Genomic DNA, 24,646 nt, shown 5'->3' on the forward strand with positions numbered 1-24,646 from the left:
TTCAGATTTGGGGCCATCCTCTATCACGGCCAACAACCAGAGCTCAGCCTGAATACTCTCCTGGGGTAGAGAGCTTCTCCGCCACCGCCACTTCTATCGTCTCCCAGAACCGCTGTGTGCACATCTGTTACATAGAGAGGGTCTGTCTGGGTGAAATCGGTGTAATCATGCCAGGGACTAGTGGGCCTAGTGTAGGAATTCAAAGTGCGTCAGCCGTAGGCAATTATTCAGAGAGAGACCCCTTGTCTGCATACAGATACATTTCCACTGAGAATCTGTGAACTCTTTACCCAGCGCTACCTCCCATTGGACTCTATAGCTGTGTACCAGCGGAGATTTCAGGAATCTCATGATTTTGTATATAGAGCAGACCAATTTCCTGCTGGACGTAGGTTTAGCAACATACTGAAGCAGTGGGGAGGGGATGGGCGATTGTGGATAATCGGGCCATTTAGATTGAAGTACCGCTCATAGATGGTAATATAACAGCCTTGTGAGTGTGTTCCAGTCTCCCCTCTCCCTCAGGGCATCCCAAGTGATGAATTGCCCTTCCACGATAAGAGCTCCTAATGTGTAAATCCCCCGCTTGTGGGTGATCGGGACTCCCCGCACTGCATATATAGGGAGTCCAGGGAAGTGGCAGACCGCCACGTCCACTAATTGTCACAGGTGCTCCCAAACTTTGTAAGTAATCTCCACTGGTTGAATCCCTGTCCATCCCACCATGTTAGAGCCCTCCCACCCGACCCCTCAGATTATCCAGGAACACTATTGCCTTTTCCAATGGGATGTGTGGTAGTGTAGGGGATGGGGGCCGCCACCATACAAGTATTGAATCTGGGCAGCAAGGAAGTAGTGATATAAATTGTGCTATTCTAAGCCTCCCTCTGCGTGAGGTAGGGTCAAAGTGCTATATAAAATTCTGGCCTGTTTGCAAGCCCACCCACACTAACCGAATCATCAGTGTCCGTAATTGGGACCAAAATCCAGCTGGTGGCCAGGTGGGGGGCATTGTTAAAAATGTATAATAGTTTAGGGAGAAGCACAATTTTAGCCAAAGAGATCCTAGCTGCCTGAGACAGCGGGAGAAAGATCCACCCCTCAACTCTACACGCCAGATACTCAAGGGCTTTCAGGTAATTCTCAGTGTAGAGCGCGGCCAGGGACAAGGGGACTATTATTCACAGATATCGTATCACCTGTGGGACATCACCTGAAGCTCCCTCTATATCATTTTGGCGCACTCCTGGAGTCAGCGGTAACAATTCTGATTTCAACCAATTTATCCTTAGCCTGAGAGATCACCAAAGTGTGTGATTGCTTGTACCAATGGCTGCAAGTTACCACGCGGGTGCTTAATATATAGCAACATGTCATCAGCGTACAGAGAGACGATGGAGACATGCAAGTGCATCTTAACACCACGATGGGCATGGTATTCCCTGAGAAAGCAGGCGACCGCTTCCATAGCTAAAGCAAACAGGATAGTGGAGAGAGGGCATCCCTGACATGTGCCACGCGTTGGGTAAATGTAGTTCAACTGCAACCGGTTAGTATACACTGTGGCTCTCGGAGCCGTATACAGCAGTCGAATCCACTGTAGATACGCCGGCCGGAGCGTCGAAGTACCTCAAACAGAAAGGGCCATTCGATAGGGTCGAAAGCTTTCTCTGCATCAAGTGCAGCTATAGCTGTGGGAATTTCAGAATTCACATTATGCTTAAGCATGAATAATCATCTGAAATTGTTCTGGGTAGATTTACCTGGGATGAAGCCGGCTTGGTTAGAAAGGACCAGAGCCGGCATGTGTGGTAGCAGTCGATCAGCTAGGAGTTTTGCCAACATTTTATTTTCTGTATTTATTAGCGACAAACGGAGGTAGGAAGAACATTTACTGGGGTCCTTCCCCTGTTTCAACAGCACCGTGGTCAAGGGAGTTCTACTGGACTCTGGTAGGACCCCGGTCGCGATTGAGGACTCGTATATACTATGGAGATGTGGAACTATAAGGTCACGATATTCTTTATATTATTCTGCAGTAATGCCGTCCAAGCCCGGAGACTTGCCCCCTGGGAGGGACTGATCATTGCCTGGATTTCCTCCTCAGAGGGTGGCACATTCAAGATGCTACCAATGTCCTCAATCCAACCAACCCAGTGCCAGCTGGTCTAAATATTGTGAAATGGCATCACGTCCCAGTTTGGATTTAGAGCTGCATGACTGCTCATAGTAATCACGAAAGACCTCATTTATCACCCTGGTGTCTCGGGTCTTCGATCTCTGTAATGTCCTCTAATTGGCGTTCATGCTTAATGGCCCATGCAAGTGTGCGTCTTGGGCGGTTCCCCTCCCCGTTTGCAGCAGCTGCAATAGGGTTCCCTAGAAACCTCTCCTCCCTCTCCATGAATGTGCACATATCTGTCCTCTTTTCCCTCAGTTGGTTTTGGAGCACAGCCGAGTCAGTGATCCCTTGCAATCGATCTAGGTCTTTGATTTCCTGTTCAAGGGTAGACAAGAGGTACGTATTGCCCTAGAGACCCCTACGTCTCGCGACATGCAACAAGCCCTTATATATGCCTTGAAGGCCTCCCATATCACCCCGTTATCTGGGACGGACCCTACATTGGCCTGGACGAAAGTATTTATGTCTTGGGTGTTTTCTTCTCGAAATAGGGTGCTTGGGCCCGAAATCCGCCAGCACAGTTGTTTAGGAGGGTGGGGAGGACCTGTCAGCGAGACCCAGACGTTGGAGTGATCAGAGAGGGTCCGGGGAAGGATCTTGGCCTCCCCGACCCTCTGTAACAATTTGGATGAGACCATCACATAATCTATTCTAGATGAACTATTGTGCAACCCGGAGTGGAAGGAGTATTCCCACATAGTAGTAGGATACAACAGTCGCCATGTGTCGTGAAGCACATTATAGTCTGCTATATCCAGCCAGGCCAGTGCTGCTTTTAGGGAGGGATACTTGTGCAGTTAAAGACCTGTCCATATCAAGTGCAACATTAAAGATCCCCCATCAATATTGTTTCATAATGAGAGTATCTATGCAAATAAGAGGAACATTTCCGAAAGAATTTGGGGCAGTCCACATTAGGAGCAAAAACATTAATAATGAGCACTCTCAATCCCAGGGCATCCCTGGCTAATAGCAGGCAGCGACCCTCGGTGTATCCAACCTGATCGTGAAGCTTAAATTCCATTGAGCGATGTAAATAGGTAGCCACTCCTCGAAAGTGTGTTGTAAAGGAGGATCCATACCTATATACCCGCAATCCGGCAATGGTGGAGGATGACCATCCGGATAAGTGTGTTTCTTGTAAACACAGAACATTAACACAGTGATTCCTAGCATAATTGGCAATGAGCCTCACCTTCTTCTTGTTGGTAATCCCACTTATATTCCATGTCATAACTGATATTTCATCTTTCGACCTCATGATGCCCCAATGCATAGCAGTGTGACCGAGCCAAGACGTCCTGAGAGGGCCTGCTCATAAGGAGTGAACACATCCTGCTGGTCATATTATGGCTCCTCCCTACTGGGTCACATTTCATAAGTGAACTCAGGTACAAGCGCCACCAACCAACCCCCTTAAACATCCTGTTGCCCTCCAACTCACGCCTAAACATACCAGCAATCCCCCCACCACCACCAAATACCTGAAACAACTAGAACCTGCAATACCCGCAGTAGCTGTGCTAACAGAAAGCCACTGGCAGTCGACAGGCTGCAGTGGCTTGGGCTCATTTCTTGACAGAATATGGTCTTCCTGTCTTCTGCCAGCGCGGGCTCGTAGTATGGGTGAAGCACCCCTTTTAGGCTTACTTAGGAGCACATTGTGCTTTATGTGTCGTGAGGCGGGGATCGGCGGGGGTTAGCTAGTTCCAGTGCAAACCTCTCCGCCTCCTCGGGTGCTGTGAAAAAGGTTTCATTGTTCATGTGCATCACCCGGAGCTTGGCTGGGTACAGCATCACATATTGGATGTCTTTTCATCGAAGGGATATTCTTGGCCGATTGAGAAGTTCTCCTTTGCTCTTGAACTTGAGGGGTGAAATCTGGAAACATGATCGTCGCGGTTCCCCATCACAGTTCTCCCTTTTCTCTGGCTGCTTTAAGTAGTACATCCATATTTCGATAATTGAAGTTTTGTGCAATAATAGGGCATTCAGGGGCTCCAGGCGGGGGCTTGGCCGCTAATGAGCAGTGAGCTCTTTCCACAAGAAACATCTTGGAAACGGGGGGTTCGGCCAGCACTTGTTCCATGTTTCCAATGGGGGTGGCCTCCGGCATGCCAAGAATACGCATATTATTGCGTCGGGATCTCCCCTCTAGGTTGTCATTTTTGGCCACAATTTTCTTAACGGTTTCTTGTAAGAGGGAAACTTCCCGTTACAAGACCAACACCTTGTCCTCTCCCTCGCTGATTCTATTCGCCCTTCAGTCATGAGCTCCCACAGTTTGTCAATCTGGACTGCTGTGATACCTACTTTACATGTCAAGGCATCGATCTTTGTGGCTAGAGAACTATACTAGTTTTAAGGGCCAGGAGTGTGTTATTCAGGACCCTACATCCAGTTGAGAGGGTCCCGCACTCACTGGCAGGGTCGGGGCAGGCGCCTCCATTCTGGCAAATTGGTCTAGTTTTGCATGGGTTCTTGGGGATTACCATGGCACTGCACCCCGTAGGATATCGAAAAATAACAATTATTGGTAATATTCTTCTGGAGCTGTCAGGCTAATGCTGCATGTATCACCCGACGTGTACTATAAAGTGTACCTTCAGCGAGGGGGATGTGCCCAGTACCCGAACCTGTACCCAGACAATCTGCCGATCCAGCTCAGTGCTGCATGTGGGAGTCGCGTGGGGGTCACCCTGCTGCACATACACCCAAAGTCCCGGGGTGCGGCTGCCCCTGCCTTCCTATTCCCCGAGGTACAGGCCTCCCGCCTCAAGGGGCCATAGACATCCGGGGCACCCGCCGATCCACGCTGCAGAGATGGATTTACTGTTGAGCTGGGATCTCCAGCACTATCCAAGCTCCGGTCTCCTTTGTTCCCCAGTGACCCACCGATCAGGTCACCGTTGTCGGGACTCCCACATAGCAGGGAGGCACCAGTGCCAGCTTCAGGATCGAGGTCAAAACAGACAGACACACGGCAGCATCCCCCAGCCACACCTTCCGTGGTGCTCACCTACGTGCCTGGGGGACCCAAGTGTACGATGGAAGTCCGCCCAGCTGTGGGGCCGCAGCCGACCCAGTCCGGGTCTGTCGGCTCTGTGCAGGCAGGGCGTGACATTCACCTTCCCCTCCGGCCACCTGCCATAGCAGCTGGGAGAGTCCGGCACCTCCGCAAACTCTCCCAGCAGAGGCTGCACACCAGGTCACTGTCTCCAGGCGGCCACGAAAGCTCCCAGAAGGATCAATTCAGGGTTTATTGCAGCTCCGGTTCTGGCAATCTGTGGCTTATATCACCAGTGGAGTTACCACTGCTGTGAGGTTAGGATAAATTAAAGGATATATGAGCCCCGGCCGGTGCTCTCTCAGGCTCCAGCCATTTTGTCGTCACGCAATAGCACCCCCTCCGGGTTTAGCGGTGTTTAAACATATCCTTTTGTCCGTCTAATATATCTGACATGCCGTAAGTGTCAGAATGAATGTGCACAATTGGTGTGCACAGGGATTTTTAGATTTCTTTTTTCCTGTGGGTTTAAATACCTGGTTCCCTTTTTCTTCCTATCCCTTGTTTGTATGTTTTGGGTACTGACTACCTGGTTTAGGACCTATCACAGGTGACAGGTGTGGGGTATACCTTTAGGACACTGTACTGATGTGTTCAGGCCCTAAGGGATTTTATCTACTTTACCAGCTGTCTAGTTCCCATGTTCTTCATCTCCTTTGGTCATTTTATGTTGGGTCACTATCTGTGATTGTGAGCCCACATACCATAATTGGGGTGAGGAGAGTTCTAAGACATTTACCGTTTGTCGGTGGGGTGTATTTCCTAGGGATAGGTGTGTGGACTAATTGTACCTGTGTGTCAGCTTGCTACCACCACCTGTGAGTTAAGCCATGCCACTCTGTCCATGCATACCTACCTTCGAAAGATTTTGCTTCTGTTTATTTTCAGGTGTGGTAGGCCCCCATTAAGGTCAGTGGATGTAGATCCCTCAACACATTGTTGCACAAAAACTGCCTTAACAGTAAGCAAGATCACTGCTTCCTTTCAGACCATAGCAAAACCTAGTTCAACAGCATACTTGAAAGAATTTGACTGTGCGCCACCCAGATTTTACTGAGCTACTAAAAGTATCTTTTAGACAAGGTACAGTTCTGAAGCACACTAATTACTTCCCTTCTTATGAACCCCACTAAACTGCTATCCTATATTTAACTTACTGATTGTATCCTTGAACTCAAGGTAATAAAAAATATATGAGAATGAGGTGATTTCTACAATCTCCTCCTTGGCTGTCAATCTGACTTCAGCCGGTTTGATGGGCAGAGACCTTCCTCGCTGCCATTAAATAGGACCTTTTTACCACTTTAGAAAAGAGTCATGTAGCAGTACTGAAATACCTCAATTTGTATGCAGTGCAAGACATGCCAGACCACAGAACCCTTCTGTGATGCCTATGAGAATGAATGGTGTGTCTGTGTCTTGTAATGTATTCCTTCCTTCCTCTCAAGCTATAAGTGTAAGAAATTAAAAAAGACTTCCTTAAATACAATACAAAAATAATAATTTGTTGAATAGAGATGTGATTCTGCCCATCATCCCTGTTAGTCAAAATGCAGATGCATCCCTTAGCTCACAGAATTAAACAGAGCCATGCATGTTATGGTACGGTACTGGGGGATTTAAACTTTGTACTGCTGCCATTTACATGGTCTCCAGGAGCTCTGGGTGATCTAAAACTCTGTGGATGCGTTACGTTAGATAGAGTAGAGTGAAAATGCAAGATAACTTTGCTTTGTATTGATGCATGCAGACAGAACGTGTTCCGAGCTATATATGCAGGACTGTTTCTTGGGAGTACAGAGGCATTTTGTCTCCACACGGGAGCCTAGTGTGTCTGCGCTGTGAAGATGCATAGGCTAGAAGTGTGGTCTATAGGTTGGTCATACACGTGCATTGTAGTGTTGTTTGAAGACTCATGGGAGGGGGCCTTTGGATTACTGTGAATGGTGGCATAGTTGGTCTGCATATAGTGTGTGTGAGCATATGAGTTGAGATGTTAGTCCCAGAGGATAGAGGAAGGCCTGGTAGGTGGTTTAGACCATCCATTATATGTCTCGATATAGATGCCCTTCTAGTGTGCTCTTATTGAGTGCAACTTTGAGGGGGAGGTCCTCTGTCCCATCCTTGAGTCAGCATTAACTCTGGTGCTGTGTATCTGTAAGAGTGCCAGGAAGTGGGAAACAGGGCAGCCTGCAGCAGTTTGTACCAGGTAGACGGTAATTGATAATGGTTACCATGAAGTGTGTAGAGTGGGAATTCTGGAGTGACTGTATTTTATTGGGTTCTGGGAGCTGAGATTTCCTGTGTAGTATATAGTAACCGTTCATGTGAATTTTTTTAGGGCATCGGGCAAGCATCATGTAGCTCTGACTGTGTTTGAGGCTCTGGGAAATTAAGCAAAATAGTACCTGGTTTCCTCGCTGCAAGCATACTGGGCATTGTCATTATTAGATACTGTGAGAAACCTGAGGGTATTCTCACTTCTGAACCCCTGAGATCCTTTGCACAGGTGGCCAGGGAAAGGTCATCCCTAGTGGATCTCTACCCTTGGGGCGGAGAAGCGAGAAGGATCACCTGGGTGGAGGATCCTTGGGAACTGGAAGTGGGGTGCCCTTGGGCGAGACATGGTATACCCCTTTCCCTAGTGACAACCAATACAACTTTTATGGGCTATTATAAAACAGCTCCCCTCGTTTCTCCACCATTGACACTTGACAGTACTGGGGCTGAAGAGGAGGCAACTAAGAGCAATGAAGACTGTGCTCTTTTACCATTCTATTACTGGGAAGAGAAAGATGCCTGCTAGTAGAAAAGGTCAGGCATGTCCCTTTAATGGAAGTCAGACAGGACAGAATAATCATTCACACCTGCAGCCTGCCAAGGGGCTGCAGGGGCATACATGGAGCCCAACCTAGTGACAGAGATCACCCTGGCTGCCATTAAATAGGACCTTTTTACCACTTTAGAAAAGAGTCATGTAGCAGTACTGATCACCTTGGTAGCGGATCCTTGAAATCGACGGCAGAAGGGCCAGTAGGCCGGTGCGTGCAGCAGAGGATCGTTCAGCATGGCGTAGGAGTAAGGAGTCCCTGGAGCGGACCAAGAAAGGTGAAGAGAGCCGTGTTGAAAGGCTGCCCCGTTTCATTATATTTAAAGTGCTAGTTCCCCTGTAGTGGAGGACCACCCCAGGAGTGTCTGAGGAGCAGTAGCTGGAGCCCCCACACTAGAGGAAGAAGGCTATGTGATCCGTGCTGCAGCCAAAACACCCTAAGCTACCAGTGAGTTTCTGGGGCTTAAGAAACCTGGTGCCCATGTGTGAACTTAAGCATTTTGTGTAAAACATTGTATCGGAGGGATCGCGTGCGGAAGAAAGCCGTTTTCTAAGGTCTCCGAACAGTTCAATTAAAGTGGAACAAACATTTATGCTTGATAAGTATACAAGAAAGGGGAATACTTAATATCAGAGTGGACGCATGTGGCAAGGAACACGTTCCCGAAAGTCTCTGAATAGCAAACTATACAATTAAAGCAAAACAAGCAGTTATCTTTGTCTACCATTAAACAAAAGGTGGTATCTTGCATCGGAATGAGCGTGTGTGATGAGAAACATGTGTTCGAAGGTCTCTGCACATTAAATTGTACATTGAAATTAACATTTATTTAACTCTGTATGAAGGGAAAACAAACCCTAAACCAGAGGTTTAATTATTGAACACCAAATTGAACTAAGACTTTGTTGCTCAACAGAATCCAACGCTTTAAAACCAAAAGGTGACAAGAGCAGGCAGACAAAGGACACTGCAGCCTGATACACAGAGACAATTCCAACCTGTGGGAAAACTACACAATAATTTAGACAATTTCAGCTTGTGGGAAAACTACAAAAGTATTTGAACTGTGCATTTGAAAACAATGTTAACCAAACTCTGGAAGATAAAGACATTGTGTGTTTCTTTTGGAATTGTGCTTTGAAACTTGGGGAAGGGTACCTTGAGTCCGTATTAGAAATCTTTAATCTCAAGGTCATTTTGTGTGATTTGGAACTTAGGGAAGGACACCCTGAGACCTGAAGAGACTTCTTTGAATTATAATTCTAAATAAAGGGGTTTTGAGACTATACTTTGTTGAACTGTTTTATACTTGGGCAAGGGAGCTGAAAAGAAGCTGTGAGCCAAGAAGCTCAACACTGTTTTCTGTTGGTTTCTGACATCCCTGCACGCTTAATAGTTATAGTTGTGAGGGCAAGCATGGGTTTTGAACACAGATTCCTAAATTCAGCTCTTTGACTCAGACTCTCCTTAGTCTTATTTAGGTAGGGAACCCCCACCTTAGCATATGGCAGGTTAGGCCTTTTTCCATCCTGACATAAAAACCGATTGTTTGAATTTGGAATCTGTTGTCTGTGTCCTTCTTCATGATGCCTTCAAAGTGCCCAAGGCTTTAGACCAAGTGGATATCTTGGGCTGATTACTTCAGGCCTTCGGTGTGAAGTCCAATTGGTCATTAACTGGGGTGTTGCCTTGGTTAGCCTGGTGTGTTAAAAAGCCTGGTTATTATCATTGTCCTGAACTTTAATTGTTCATGGATTGTGAAGATTGCCTTTGGAGAAGGATACTGCAGAGGTTTATTATGAGTCAAACTATTAAATTCCAAATCTGATATCACAGAGGCAATCCTCCACAATTGAAGTATAAAATACTGATAAATGGCTGTTTGGGTTGGATTATTGGTCTGATTAATTAGTTTGTAGAGCACCTAATGCATTGTGACAGGCACACGCAGATGTATGTTATCCTGCAACTGTGCCATTCAGATGTGTTGTCAGATTAGGCGAGTTTGCAGGGTAACCTCAGTAAATTCTGGAGTGGGAAGTAAGAATTGTCTTAGTCTGATGATCTTGACATCTGGATGCCTAACAGTTTCCTGTTTAGTAAGAAGGACGAATTGGAGTAAAATTTTTAATTTTTCTATGTAAAATGTTGTGAGCGTTTGTGTTTTAACTGGTACTTGACAGTGTGTGCTTGTTTCATTGCTTTGTTGCAGTATTGCTCTTGGAGCAGCATCTTTGGCCCTTGTTGTTTCATATCCCTTGATGAAGAGGATCACCTACTGGCCACAACTTGTCTTAGGTAAGCTTAACATGTGTTGTTAGTTGCTGTGGTTATGTACAGTACTTTTATCACTATTTGTCATCTTGGTCAACATGCGCTCCTTGCCGTGATATACCGTACATCTCAGCAAGCCAACTCACATACATTATTTACTCCCCATTGTCAACACACTTAAAAGTAAAGTTACTGCCCTGCCCTACTCTCTGCATGGTATGGCACTAGCTGGAAACCTTCCTGATTACATGTGAAGTGTAAGACAAGAACAAGACCTGTTGTATGCCAACAGGTGACCCCTACATGCACTCCTGTGGCATAACGGAATCCCTAAGTGGTGGTTACAGTTATTAACTCATTCAATGTCCAGCTTCAGTTACGTGAGTAGTATAGTCATGATTAATTTTGGGCTAAGAAAAGTCCAAACAGTTCAATAACCAAGTAAAATGAGAGTCTTTAGACTCGATCAGGATTTTTTCAAAAGTATAATCTCACGGTAAATATCACGAAGGACAAAAAGAAATTCATCAGATTCACATTAACAAATTAACATATGTTTAGCAAAGTTCCAGTTATATATTATTCAATTGTGTTCCATTTCTCACACAACATAAAGTAGTAACATAAAAGTTGACAGCTTGTAAACAATAAATGCAACAATAAACATCCTAATGGGCTCCACTCATGGTGTTTTTGTTAGTGTTTTGCCAACGCATTTCGGGTTCTTCCAGTGAGCATCCAGTATCCTTCAAAAAAATGCTTAAAGTACCTGATTCTATCTTGTAAAAGATTTTGACATTTCACCAACAGATGGACTAAGGTTTCAGGTTCTTCAGTTATTACAGAAGCAGCCAAAGTTTTTGTCTAATAGAATTAACTTCCATTTGGCTAAGACTTCATTTGTATGACAGATGTTTAATCTACATCTAATAAATTGATCACAGTACTTAGCCTCCAGAAATTTTATTACATAGTATTCTGTAGTTTGTGGTTTCTTATTTAGAGAGGTATACGTGTCTAGATGTTTGTATTTCAAGCACTCAGATCAAGTGTTCATCCAATCCAAGGACAAGAATTTTTTTTCCGCCTTATTTGGGTTCTCGATAAGTATCTCATCTGATATGTCCGCTGCTTTCATAAACTCTTGAACCTTACGCCACCATATGGACATATTTTTATGAATAATAGCTTTTTGGTACTTTGCTAATACATCAAGCACAGAATTAGGTTTTACATCCATAATGCATTTCCTATACAAACTGCATAGCTTCCACATATATAGGGAATAAAGCCATGTTAGTCCCAATTCAAAGCGGATAATACACATGGATCCAGATCTAGGCAATTTGAGCAGATTTTTCCAAAAAGACCCTTCTATTATTACCCAAAAGACCTGGTCCCACCAGTTTTGTGATTCTGCACCATAAATGGTCATTGGAACAGCTTTTTGCCGGTAAAATAATAACATAGGTGAAAGAGAAAATCTGCCATATTTATTGTTTATCATCATCGCTTGGGAACACACAGTTTTCATTTTTTTTGCAAAGTTCCGCATAATATGGAGCATCAGATATAAATTGATTGACATTCAGTCCCAGGTATTTATATTCACTGACAATCTCCGGTTTTTGTTGCAATTTCCATAGATAGTGATTTTTTGTAATCACATTTGCAGTCGCGGTTATCAAACTTTGGATTTGCTCAAATTAATAATCAGATTGTTATTCTGAGTATATATATCTAGTTGGTTCAGTAAAGCTGGCAATCCCCTGGCCGTCTTCGCAAGTAGAACCAAATCATCAGCGTAGAAGAGCTAGGGGATTGCGTGGCTACCCAGTCGTGGAGAATCGGAATGCACATTGCCAAAATGTCACACTATATCTGCAATGATAAAAATTAAATAGTGAGGATGCCAAAAGGTACCCCTGTTTAAGCCTCCTATAAGTATTTATAGGTTGTGACAGTCTTCCATCTAGGGAAAGTCTTATTTGGATGGAAGTTTGCGTGTGAAACTCTTGTATCGAGTGCTGTAAATGAACAAGACATTTGGCATCTGATAATTTATAAAACAGAAGATGTCTGTACACCGAATCGAAAGCAGTTTTCGAAGCCGATAAATGCAGCATATACCGACTGATTCATCTACCATTCCTTTTGTTTAATCACATGTAAGACATAGATTGATAGCCGTCCCTAAGCCTGCATAAAGCCTGATTGAAAGGGGTCATGAATATCAGACTTCTTAGCCCATGTGTTAAATTCATCAAAAACAAGACGGGCGAACAGTTGTGCCCGGGTGTCTAATAATGCTACTGGTCTGTAATTTTTAGGGCAATGTCGATCTCCCTTTTTGTAAATCGGCACAATGATCGATTTCTGCCAGTTTGTGCAATATGCTGAAAATGAACCACTTGGGAAAATATCACCATTAATATTCTTGCCCAAGCTTCCGGATGTAGTCTTAACATGATATTAGATAAACCGTCTGTGCCGGGGGCCCTTGAGGAACTTTGTCTCGAGATGTGTAAGACTATATCTTCTTCTTTGACTACTAACTCACTTAGATTATCAAGTGATATTGCTGCATTATAATATGACCAAGGGATATCTTCATATAAGGAATTATAATATTGCACCCAAACCTCCTCAGAGACCGCATTTATTTGCATTGGAGTTTGCTTAGTGGCAGTTACCGTCTTCAAGAGCCCCATATCATGGCTGAATTTTTGGATTCTAAGGATCATAAAATTAGCTGTGCATCAGCTAAATAAATCTCAGCTTTTCTCAATTTGACCCAGTTGGTATATCTGTTTTTCGGCCTCGTTGTCTCTCAAACTTTCATATAATTCAGAAGATACTTGAGTGCAGGAATATCAGCTCTCAGATCAATGTTGTCAAACTTATGCAGATGTATTTTCACATTTTTAGGAAACTGTTGGTTTGTATTATAAAACATTTGCAGGGCAGCAACATATTTTCCATCCGCGTGGATAATTTCAGGTTGTAAAATAACCAGCGGATAAGAGATAGCTATCAATAAATCATCAAGTTTGTCAGGCGTCCATCTGAAATAATTGCCTCTAGAGGATATTGTTAGTTGATGTGCATAATACTCAGCTATGTGCACTTGGTCCACTTTTGGCAATGACCATGTCAATTCAAGGATATTATGATCGCTCACACTTTGCTCTAAAACTCTGAAGGTTTTCATTGTGGCAAAAAGGCTATTGTCTATATAGATATAATCAATCAGTGCAGTTTAATTAGCCCTTTGCCACGTATGTCTAGGTGGTATATCCTCCTTACATGAACCATTTGTCATAAGGAGATCCCTCTCTTTCATTAGAAGGATCCAGTGTTTTGCTGTTCTTTGAATTTTTGATCCCTTAGTTGGAAAACATTTAATGCAATAATCGTGCAATCAATTGTTGGATCATTATTAATTAGATTCAGCACACAATCTAAGTTATGGAAAAACTGAGCATCAGTAATGGCTTGATGGTTCCAGTAAACATTTAAGCAAGCAATAACAACAGAGTCAACATACATTTTTACTAGCTGCATATGAATATTAGGAACAACCCATGGGGTTATCCTCAAGCCTGCAGAGGTCTTAACAGCTATCAATAAACCAGCCATGGGTCTTACTCTTGTCATTGTACAGGCGGGCAATAATACGATGGTATGGTTGTCCCAGATGGGAAGCAAGGAGAGACAGACTTCCTGTAACATTACTATATCATAGTCATACAATATATCTCGTGCAGATGCAGTAAGATGCGTGTGTCCTCGTGTGTTCCAGGACGCTGGTTTATAAACTTGATTGTCGTTATCCTTGAGTGGTTACTGAGCTGGAATGCTAGAAAGCTCTTTGGTCATTGTTATAGATCGATTATTTGTTTGTCCAACTTGTGGATATGAGATCGTTAAAGGGGCAGTCAGCCAGGGTTTAGACTGCATAGGTACCTGGTTATGAATTCTCATTGATTGATTTGATTCCATTACCCCTGTTGGATTAAGTACCAGAAAACCTAGTTGATAGAACTCTTGTCTGGCCTGCCATATGACATTCCTGACTACTCCCGATAGCATCCATAATTTTACCACAGAGGTATCATAGTGATGGATGAATTCTATTTGTGCTAAATCAATAGAGGTCTTGGAGACTAGGAATTTCTTCCATAATGTTAAGCACCAAAGTTCGATTAAGATCGTATCTGGGAAACTCTCCACTTCGACATTGCAAAATCAGGCTATGATGTGTGGATGCATCACAACTAGTATGTTTGTTTTGTCTATTATATCTTCTTGATGACCCACTCACCAGGACCATTGGTGCAGCTTGAAACACATTAGGCTGCTCCTGCCTCCTAGGCTCACTGGCACCTAATTGCACATGCATTTCTGACTCTGATTTAGGTTGCATGTTAGTTTGTCTGCGAAAGTCAATCCTTTCTTCTTCTGCATTTGGCTGCACAAAGTTTTGCACTGTTGGTGGACTAGACATAAAGAGACTAACAGATTTCTGTATCTCCTGACGTCTGTCCTCCAACGTGAAAACTGTTGGTTTACATTAACAGCCGAGTGCTCCACCGAAGGAATGATGAGGGGCACCAGCGCTTGGCTCAATGATCTGACTGTTTGCACCATTTTCATGTCCGCAGCCTTTTGCACCTCCTGGATCAAATTGTCCAGTGGGGGATAGTCGAAGTCAGACTTGTCTGGCTCAGCAGTTAATGTCAATTTACATTTTTCTGTTCTGCTGTTTTTTTATTCTTGGATAGAGCAGCATATTTTTTTTGTGACCACCAGGCGCGCTCTTTTGGCACTCTGTGTAGGTAATGTTAAAGAATGAATTAAATATCTGGAGTTTGATTGTGATTTATGCATTAAGGTTTTAGCATTGTCCATTTTGTCTAAAACAGTATTTCTTTTCTTTTTTCCCTGAGCAGTGAAGATCATGAATGCAGGCTTACTACATAAATTGGCCTTACTAGCCATCGCAACATCGTCAACCACCCCAGTACATCGAACCGCGCTAGCGCTTGTGGAAGCACAATCGTCTGTTTATACAAACCACTGATCTATCCACATCGGTAGCCTGAGCAGATTTGGATTTTAGTTTAGGTTGATTATTTGCAACCAGTTCGTGCTCAGATTCGTTTTCTGGGCGGTCATGTGTTGTTGCACAGATCTCTGAGACTGCAATCCTGATTTCATCATTTCATCAGAAGAGTAATTAGTTATTAATGAGTCTGTCATAGTGGTTACTTCCATTGTGCGAGTCAATGGTTTTCTAACCTCAGTTAATTCCTTCAGCAAGCTGTATTGAACATCCAATCTGCCATCTAGACTTTCATACAGTTTTGCTAGAGAAAATAAAGCTGTATTCATAGCTTGCAGGGATATTTCAGCGAATGGTAAAGCAGTCAACAAAGAAGAATCTTGATTCTGAAGAGAGGGTACTTTCATTGTCCTCGGAATCGGCTGAGCATAGGATATGTATAATACTGAAGATTCATGGGGTGATTGTGAAAACATCACTGGTGATTGAGAGAGATGCCCCGGAGTAGTTGTAATTTCCCATTCACCCGACCGATTTGGATATTGTCAGGGCACCATCGCTGCCAGACTATTTTTAGCACACCCCACCTGAGCATCACTCACCTCTTGTGGCAAGTCTTGTGCTGCCTCATGGGCATTGTCGAATGATAGCAGTGTTGGGTGGAGGCTATCTATATCATCATGGACGACCGCTGTGATATGAGTCTTGTTTTTGTATTGGTTGAGAATAGGTCGCTAGTAAATCAGTAGCCACAAACGCTGCCAATAGAGAATCAGACGGCGTGCATAAATCAATAGGCGCCTCCTTGTGAGGACCATCATTGATTTCTAGTGAATTTAAAGAGTTGGCATGTGATAGTGATGCTACTAGTTCTTGTCCAACTACGTTAGTAACAGTGGGTTGCTCTGGGTAGAACTTCCTTATAACAGAAGTTAAGGAATTCGCCTGTGCACATGTGTTTGATTTCGTGCTGCGTGTTAAATTAACTGAATGTGTAGGGCGTTTAGGAGTTTCCTGGGCTTGTGCCATTGCTGCCGCTATTTTTGCCGGCGAGGGAATTGCCGTTAATAAAATGTACAATTTTACCATATGCAGGGTACAATTATTATAGCTTATACGTAGGTGTGAATAAGTAAATAATACACAAATGTGTTAATACAAACACACAAATAAGTTCCAACTATGAAGTCACCCCTCGCCTCCTTACCCTCCTACCCTATCAGCCGTATCAGACCTTTGCAAGCCCTTCGTGAATGCGCACGTGCGAATGCGCGAGCGCCCGAGATAAGGGCTTTTGGGAAGGAGGCAGAGTCACTATTCACACATTACAAAATCAAAAATGAATAGTAATTAGGTACTGCACTCTGTTACTGCATCCGTATGTAGCTAATCAATTTAGTCCATAAGTAGTATACCGTGATAGCAGTGTTCCACAGTTCAAACAAGTCCGTACAATAATTGCAACGAAGGAGCCACGAAGAGAGTCACCAGCCGTATCAGCCCTTTGCAAGCCCTTCGTGAATGCGCGCGAATGCGTAAGCGCCTGAGATGATAAGGGCTCTTGGGAAGGAGGCAGAGTCACTTGTCACACGTGATAGCAGTGTTCCACAGTTCAAACAAGTCCGTACAATAATCTCAACGAAGGAGCCACGAAGAGAGTCACAAGCCATATCAGCCCTTTGCAAGCCCTTTGTGAAAGACTGTTATGAAATGTTTAGTTTGAAACTAAAGAAAGACTGTTATGGAATTTGTCTGAAGCTTAAAAAAGACTGTCATGGAATTTATTGTTTGAACAAGAACTTTGTGAGGCCTGTACAAGGACCTAAAGGAACTGCTTCATAAAGAGACACTTTTGACACAAAGGAACTGTTAGATAAAGAGACACTTTTGCCATCCTATCTAAAAATCCAGGAGAATGGAACTACCCTCTGGATCCCAGGATCTTTCCTTGGAAACCATTTTTGTGGAGATATTTTGATATTTTTGGTTGTTAACACTTTTTGCTAATATCAAGTCAACAGCGTTTCGTTATACCCTGTTGTTGTTTTATTTCTAGTGTGAAGGTCAGTTTAGAAGTTTTTGACACAAGGACTAATTATATTAAGTTACTGTCTACCTGACACAGACAGATCTTTTAGTTTTGGTTTTCTGGGTAGTGAGATTCCTCTTAAGAAAAGGGCTACAGAGGTGTGTTCTAACCCATTTCTGTTTAATAAAATGTCTGACTTTGAGAAAAACCCAACTTTATGTCCACTTCTCATTTCTGACTCCTCACACACCCCAGGAAAACGAGGAGACACACCTGCAAGTGGCTGTGACTATGCAAGGCCATTACTCAACTCTCAAAGCATCAACTATTTGCTGTGGCAACAGTCCTCCCCAAGGACCATTTGGCTAGCCCACTCACATCTCTTATGTTCCTTCCCCGAGTAACTCCTTCAAGATGGATGGGGCTTGAATGGGACATCTGAGCTACTATCTCTAAAACATTCTTCACTGCAAAAATCCTCAAGAAATGTATCTACCAACCGCTACAGGAGCATGCGGAAAGCAGCAACCTCCTTCACAAGTCACAACACAGATTCCTGCCAATGAGAGCAATGGAATCTACACTCTCCCAACATCAGGAACACACTGAAATAAAATGCTGAAGCCAACACATCAAATGCACTCATCCTGTATTTAACACTCAACACCACAAAATTCTCATTTAGATTGGAGGACATTGTTTTATAAGGAACCGTATTGCCCAGGATAACTTTTTTCCTTACCGGCAGGACATAAACCACATATGGCCCCTTTCGGATTACGTTAGCGCATCCTGACCAGTAGCGCATCCAAGTATCCAGCCTTTTTGCTCTTCTCTTTAATATGTCTAGTGCTGTGCTGCCAATGTGGAGAGAAAGTGAGAGAGAAAAAAACAAAACTTTTCAGCTGCAAGAGAAAGGCTTCACCCTCCCTTACAACTGAATAACAGCACAGCCGAAATAGCCCAGTGGTAGAGCTCTTTCCTCCCTTGTAAAGAGACCTGCCTCCAATTCCCCCTTAAGGAACTTGGGTAAATTAAATTAAAATTGAAGTCCAGCTTACTGTAAGAAAAGACAATAAAGACGATTGAACATTAAGTCCCAGTGTCAGCGTCCCAATTCTGGTTTACCAAAGTCCCTAGAACTTGTTTTTCGTAGCTTTGTGGTTACTTGCCGGATGTGTTCAAGACTGGCTGGTACCAGCAGGTCTTATTCTACATTGTTTCTTTCAGTTGTCTCGTGCACATATGCATTGTACTGCCTAATGCCTTTTAAAATACTGTAAAATGGCCATGATTTTCACCAGTCCTTTAGCCATCTTGTATTTTGTCTTTCTTCCTGTCCTCTCAGGACTGGATTTTGCCACATATGTTTTGCCCAGCTTTCCTAGGCAAAGTTGTAGTGTGTGTTTGTGGCTGGATATGGGGGCTGGGACTTTCTGGTCCCAGTCCACATCCTTGCCAAAGTGTGTCTGTTGCTGAGCAGATCGGGTGGCTAGAGACTGTCCATTATTGGACAACCTCTGCTAGTTTGCATTGTGCAGATACTTACTGTTGGAGGGTTTGGGGGCACCTCCAGCTTAAATTCTGGATGAAAGGATGTTTTTTGCAGCCATTCAGCAGATCGCCATTGGAGCCAAGACCCCTACAAAGAGGAGCATCCTGCTGAAGGGCAGGAAGCTGTTGTTACAGCCAACCAACATTGTCAAGTTCAACTGTCCCGGCGAAGCCCTGCTCCTTTGCTGATCTTCATATGGCCTTCATCTGTGCTTCGTCCCCTGGACCGGTGTGAACAACCATTCCTTTGACCCCTGCTTAAGGATCCTGCCCTTATACGCCTTTGAATGCATCCCGGAACCATCCTGTGGGCGGTCCAGCTTCCTCGTGGGCTACCTTGTTGCATCAGTCATTGTTCTGAGTTTGGACTTGGGGACTCCGCACACCCTCGACTTGTGAAACAAGAGGCCTTTCCCTGCAGTTACATCTCTCTAGCACAAAGAGGGCCCTTGCAGGACCAGCTTCTTTGTTTCGGGCACAACGGTCATCTTCCGACATAGTCAAGTGGTTTTAGATGCTCTTCACCTGCATCATGTCCTGGGGGTCCTGTAAGCGTGTTAAGTATTTCAATCCGGCGATACACCCTGGTCTCAGCCTAGTATGCAGCGCACAACTAAAATGCTCATTTTGTTATATATGTAGGTTCAATATTTGAGAGATACACTACTCATATCACACCCCTTTTTCAAATACCCCGGGTCACGGTGGACCAGGAACCAGGCTGGTTGGTAAAGGTAATATTTATTTATTTAAAATTCAAGAAAAGCGTACACTTTTTAATATATGGGGCAGCAATCACCAATGAGGTGACAATAACAATAGGAATGTAGGCTATGCACTTACATTAACCCTTTAGCAACACAGATGGAAAACACCAGAGAATAGAGACACTTTTGAATTTTTTAGAAAGATAGCACTCAAGTTAGGATTTTCCCCTGCAGTATTCCTCAACCCACAAATAATCAATTCTAAATAGATATAAGGAAGCAGCAGGTCATCAGGAATGCGGAATAAGAAACCAAATTCAAATCCAACCTTCCCTCAAACAAGAGAGTAAAACGGATTTGAGACCCTTGCAATGTTAAAATGACACTCGGAAACCGGTGAATAAAACAATGAATGTGTGCAAAAATCCTTTAATAAGTACAATTCTCTAGGGGAGCAACACTAGAAGGTTACAAGCAATCATAAGCAATAGATAGAGCAAAAGCATACAATTAAAAAACGAATGGAAGGTTTAAAACAATTGATAGTAAAAATAACACGTGTACAACTTTGCAGAAATGCTAATTTCCGCCTGAAATTAACCAAATGGTTTTGACAAATACAGGTGAAATTCAATTTCGTTGGGGTATAGCTATAGATCCTAGGTACAATCAGGAAGTGAAATGAAGTCTCTAGCTATAAAACTGAGGGAGATATGCAAGATAGTATGAGGTGCGTTTTTGGCAAAATTGGGCCGTGAAAACAGAAAAGAAATTCATTTTGGACAAGAACAGTTTTACTCTATACTAGAGCATTCAAGCTATAATAACAAAGAAGGACACAGTAAGCTCCAGGGTCAGTTCATGAGTTCAACCCTAGTTCCCCAGCGCCTGCCCTGGCGGAACCAGTCCGATCACTCGAAATAGGATTGATAGTTTAGGATTTAAATTACAAGAATTACTAAATAGATGGCGCTTGCACTAGAAATCATTGACAGGGTTGTAATAAGGATTCTGACAATGTTACAAGTTAAGAAGGTAAGGATAGGATGGTTTAGAGATTGGGATAGGACAAGCCAAGGCAAGGTATGCTATGGTTTTCTATGGTTCCTATTGATACTCACAGTCCACTTTTAGTTTGGATTTTGGACAGTCAGCGTTCTGGATCACCACATGGATCTGATCTAACACAGGACAGCCGGACAAAATCAGCGGGCATGGACTGGATACCGGACTGGCACTTCTGGTTACTGGATACTACAGATCAGCAAGATGGCAGGTTTGCAGCAGGCATAGATGTAGTCGCAGCAAGCCAAGCTAGTTTAGGAAGCTTCCCACAATTTGGGTAATGGGATTTTAGAATGGAGGTTTCAGATTGAGGCCTTGCTGGGAATGGGGTCAGTAATGCATAGGCCTTGCTTTGCAAAGAAAATCTGGAATCAGGATCAAAACAGGATGAAGGAAACAGGAACCGGACGCCACACAGAAATTCAGGAAGAGGGTCAGGAATCAGTGTGTGTTGAGTTTGTTGTCAGGGACCCTTTATATAGAGGATAGTGACATCCTTGACTATATTGCTGGGCTGGTTTAGCTAAGCACGCCTTTAAATAACTGGATTGGGCAATCAATGTTAGCTGCCTCCCCTGGGCGGTACCCAGTTTAGGAGGTTGTATGTTTTTATGAGGTAAGAAGACTTCCCACAGACCTTTTTGCCAGAAATCTGTCATATAAGTATTTAAGCATTTGTACAATGGTAGCACCTTAATAAATTGGATAATCAGGTCACATATTGTATGTAAAGTACAGCTGTCCAATCCTGCAATCTGTGAGACCTTATTTTGGGCAGTTCCTACTTTTTCATAATTTTAGGCATGAAAAGTTCGGCCTAAAATTCCATAATTTTATACATATGTGGGTACTGTCATGAGAGAGGTTTGTACAAAAATGTATGTTTGCAACATTTATACTTTTCTTTAAATCCTCAATATTTTACCATTTCTGTCGAGAGTGTGTCATTATACCAAGTTTCAAAATAAAGCACACACGATTAATTTTAAACTGGGAAGTTTTCACAATTTTTCAAAGTCTTTAAAGTTTCTTCATGAAATAATCTTTAAAAGAAATGGCAGGGGCTGAACCATTTTTTTCTTGTCAGCTGACACCAACTGGCATTTCCTTCAAAGCAGGATGGGGGGCTTCAGCTTGATTGTAGATTTTATTGCCCTTTCACACTTCCAACTTCCTTGCCCTGGGACCTACATTGTCCGTGGGCTCAATAGAGAGGAAAGTCTGTCCAACCCTGTGATTATCAGGGAGTTGCCAGGAGCTGCTGAGAGAGAGAGCCCTCCTCTAAGCAGAAAACCTATTTTTCAACTTGCAACTCCAGCACCCTGGTTTTTAAAATCCTTCATTTATGCTCTTAAATCCAGAATTAAAACAAGCCTATTGCATTAAATAATCCCTGTTATATAGTCTCAACAGCAACAAACCTTTCCCATTGCTAGGTAATGCAAGCTTTCATTCAGTAATTTACTTTTTGAACAGAACATTTTTTTAGTAATTTTGCAAAGGCCAGTTTTTTTTTTACTCACGTGGTGCAGCCAATATTTATTTCTTTAATTCAACTTTTCATCTCCAGCGGATTCACACACTGCCATGCAGCTATAGTTATTCTCTTGCATGGATAGTTGTTCTGCAGCATGGATCCATTGAAACAGGCATAGTTCAGCTATTGAGAGTCTTTCTCTGAACAGCTGAGTTTTAGATAGTTTTGCAAAGAAAATGAACGTGTTTCCCATGTAAAATGAAAGCAAAGCCCCTGGTTGATTTTTTTTTTTTCAGAGTTGGTTTGACGGGGCTTGTCAATTCAGAATTAGGCCTGGTTTGGCTGAGACACAATGAATGATCCTGGGCATAGCTGGGCCTTTTCAATCACGGTAGTTTCATGGTAAATTGATGGATTTAGCGTCAAAGCAGCTTTTACAAAGAGTGAAAAAGCTTAATTTTAAAAGGGAATTTTGGGGTTTTCAGCAAGGCTGTGCTGCCTCTTTCACTTAATTCCATGTTAAAAGTTGCAGAGCACACCGGCACACTCCTGCAGTGTGTACTCTGTTCCTCCCCGCCTGAAATGTGTGTGGCAGGGTGATACAGCTATTTATTTGATGGTTGTAAAAACGCAATTTTGAGATACTGGCACGCACAGGAGCCAGCGCAGCCATATTGCTGTTTCTTGTGCAAATGCAGCATAGTGATATGGTAACGCACAGCTGAGTGGGTCAATATATCCCGCAAGGGACTAAATAGGGGTCCTTTTTTAATTGTCCCAGGCTAATACAGCTGTCCAGTCCAGGAACTGTCTTGCCAGAGCGCGGAACTGCCAACTAGCAAGACCTAATATTCTGATGCCGAAAGTGACTTCTGCACTTGAGATCCCTGGACCTCCTTCATCAGAAGCAAGTATAAGGGTGCAGAAGGAGGAGGCTGACTCACAGGTGGCAGAGTGATTGCTATCTAAATATATTAGGTATATTTCCATATTCAGCTGATGCAATTTATCAGTGTTAGGTTGCCCTCTGCTGTCCAAATGGTAAAGTACGCCTCTGTGTGCCCTTCCACTACAACAACAGCTATCACTTTAACAAACAGGCTGAGCACAGTTCTATGCGGTCACCTTCACCTTCCACTACTGCAAACATTTGGAATAATTTCAAGTTACTGCTTTCCACCCCCACTTCTCTTCACACAGGGCACAGCGGTTCCAGTGTCAATAAACAGTTAATTACCAGCTCAACGTTTCAGTCTCTAAAGATCGAAACGCTGTAGGGCGAATGCCTCCTCACATGCTAAAACTGAAAGTAGATGCTGTCATTATGCTACTACGCAATGTTATGCCATCACAGGGACTTTGCAATGGAACAAGGTTGACAATTATGTGTTTACAAAGGCACATCATATAGACATGTGTAATTTATGGATTAAACTTAGATACTCTTCTTATTGGGCGCATACCTCTCATTCCATCTCAGACAAATATGCCTTTCAAATTCAAAAGAAGACAGTTTCCTATACGTTAAGACTTTTCAATGACCATTAATAAGTCACAGGGACCCACGCCCCCTTCCTGGAAGTGATCAGTGGTAATTCCGATATTTAAGAAGGGGGACAGAAGTGACCCTATGAAATACCAACCAGAAAATAAAGAGAAAACATGGCATTCCCGCCCTGCCTCAACTAAAATACTTATGGAGTTGTCATAATGTCCTTGTAACTTGGAGTCCACCGTCAGGTCTCAAAATCTAAGACTGAGTCCCTTACACTTATAGCTGGAAGTAAACTCAACTAATGCATATTGAATATTGAACTGAAAAAATACTTTAAATTAAGCATAACACATGCATCTCAAATACCAAATTGAATGGAAATTTGAAACTGAGCACAACTGATGCATATTACATTCCGAACTGAATGGAATCCGGAAATTAAACATGCTGAATGCATATTGAACACTGAATTGAAATAAATCTTAAAGTTATAAATATTTAATATTGAATGGAACTTGGGCAGTGTGGCAAGGCTAAAGACTGTCAAGAGGTGTGTGATGTGATGGCAGAGCCAAGAGACTAGCAAGGAGAAGCCGGAGAAGTGTAAAACTGCACATGAAGCCAAGAGGGCAACAAAGAAGAACTTAGTGAATATGACCTGGTACACATAGGAAAGCACTGAAGAACCTGTGTAGGCTGGAGAACCTAGTGATCCTGGTTGCGTGACCTGTGATGGGTTGACCGTGTGGTCTGACAACTGTGCCTAGACCAGTGAGCCCTGAATGAGGAAGACAAAAGACCTTGTGAAATTAACCAAGGAAAAGCATTGTAAGTGAACTGGTGAAGTAAACCAGTAGGGTCAGGTTGACCTCAAGTTATGTTGAACTTTTGAAAAGAGTG

The 24,646-nt window shown here is 43.3% G+C and overlaps 1 protein-coding gene across 3 annotated transcripts in view; it reads left to right on the top strand.

The window, feature by feature from the left end:
- COQ2 (coenzyme Q2, polyprenyltransferase) overlaps positions 1 to 24,646 on the top strand; it is a 698,097-nt gene that overhangs the window by 280,224 nt on the left and 393,227 nt on the right. For all 3 annotated transcript variants that reach the window (XM_069626118.1, XM_069626119.1, XM_069626117.1), the window contains exon 5: positions 10,293 to 10,378. In XM_069626118.1, the coding sequence (XP_069482219.1) occupies positions 10,293 to 10,378 (86 nt within the window). The remainder of the gene's footprint in view (positions 1 to 10,292; positions 10,379 to 24,646) is intronic.

This window comes from Ambystoma mexicanum, chromosome 6p (genome assembly GCF_040938575.1).
Source record: "Ambystoma mexicanum isolate Mex_15411 chromosome 6p, UKY_AmexF1_1, whole genome shotgun sequence".
Lineage (NCBI taxonomy): Eukaryota > Metazoa > Chordata > Amphibia > Caudata > Ambystomatidae > Ambystoma > Ambystoma mexicanum.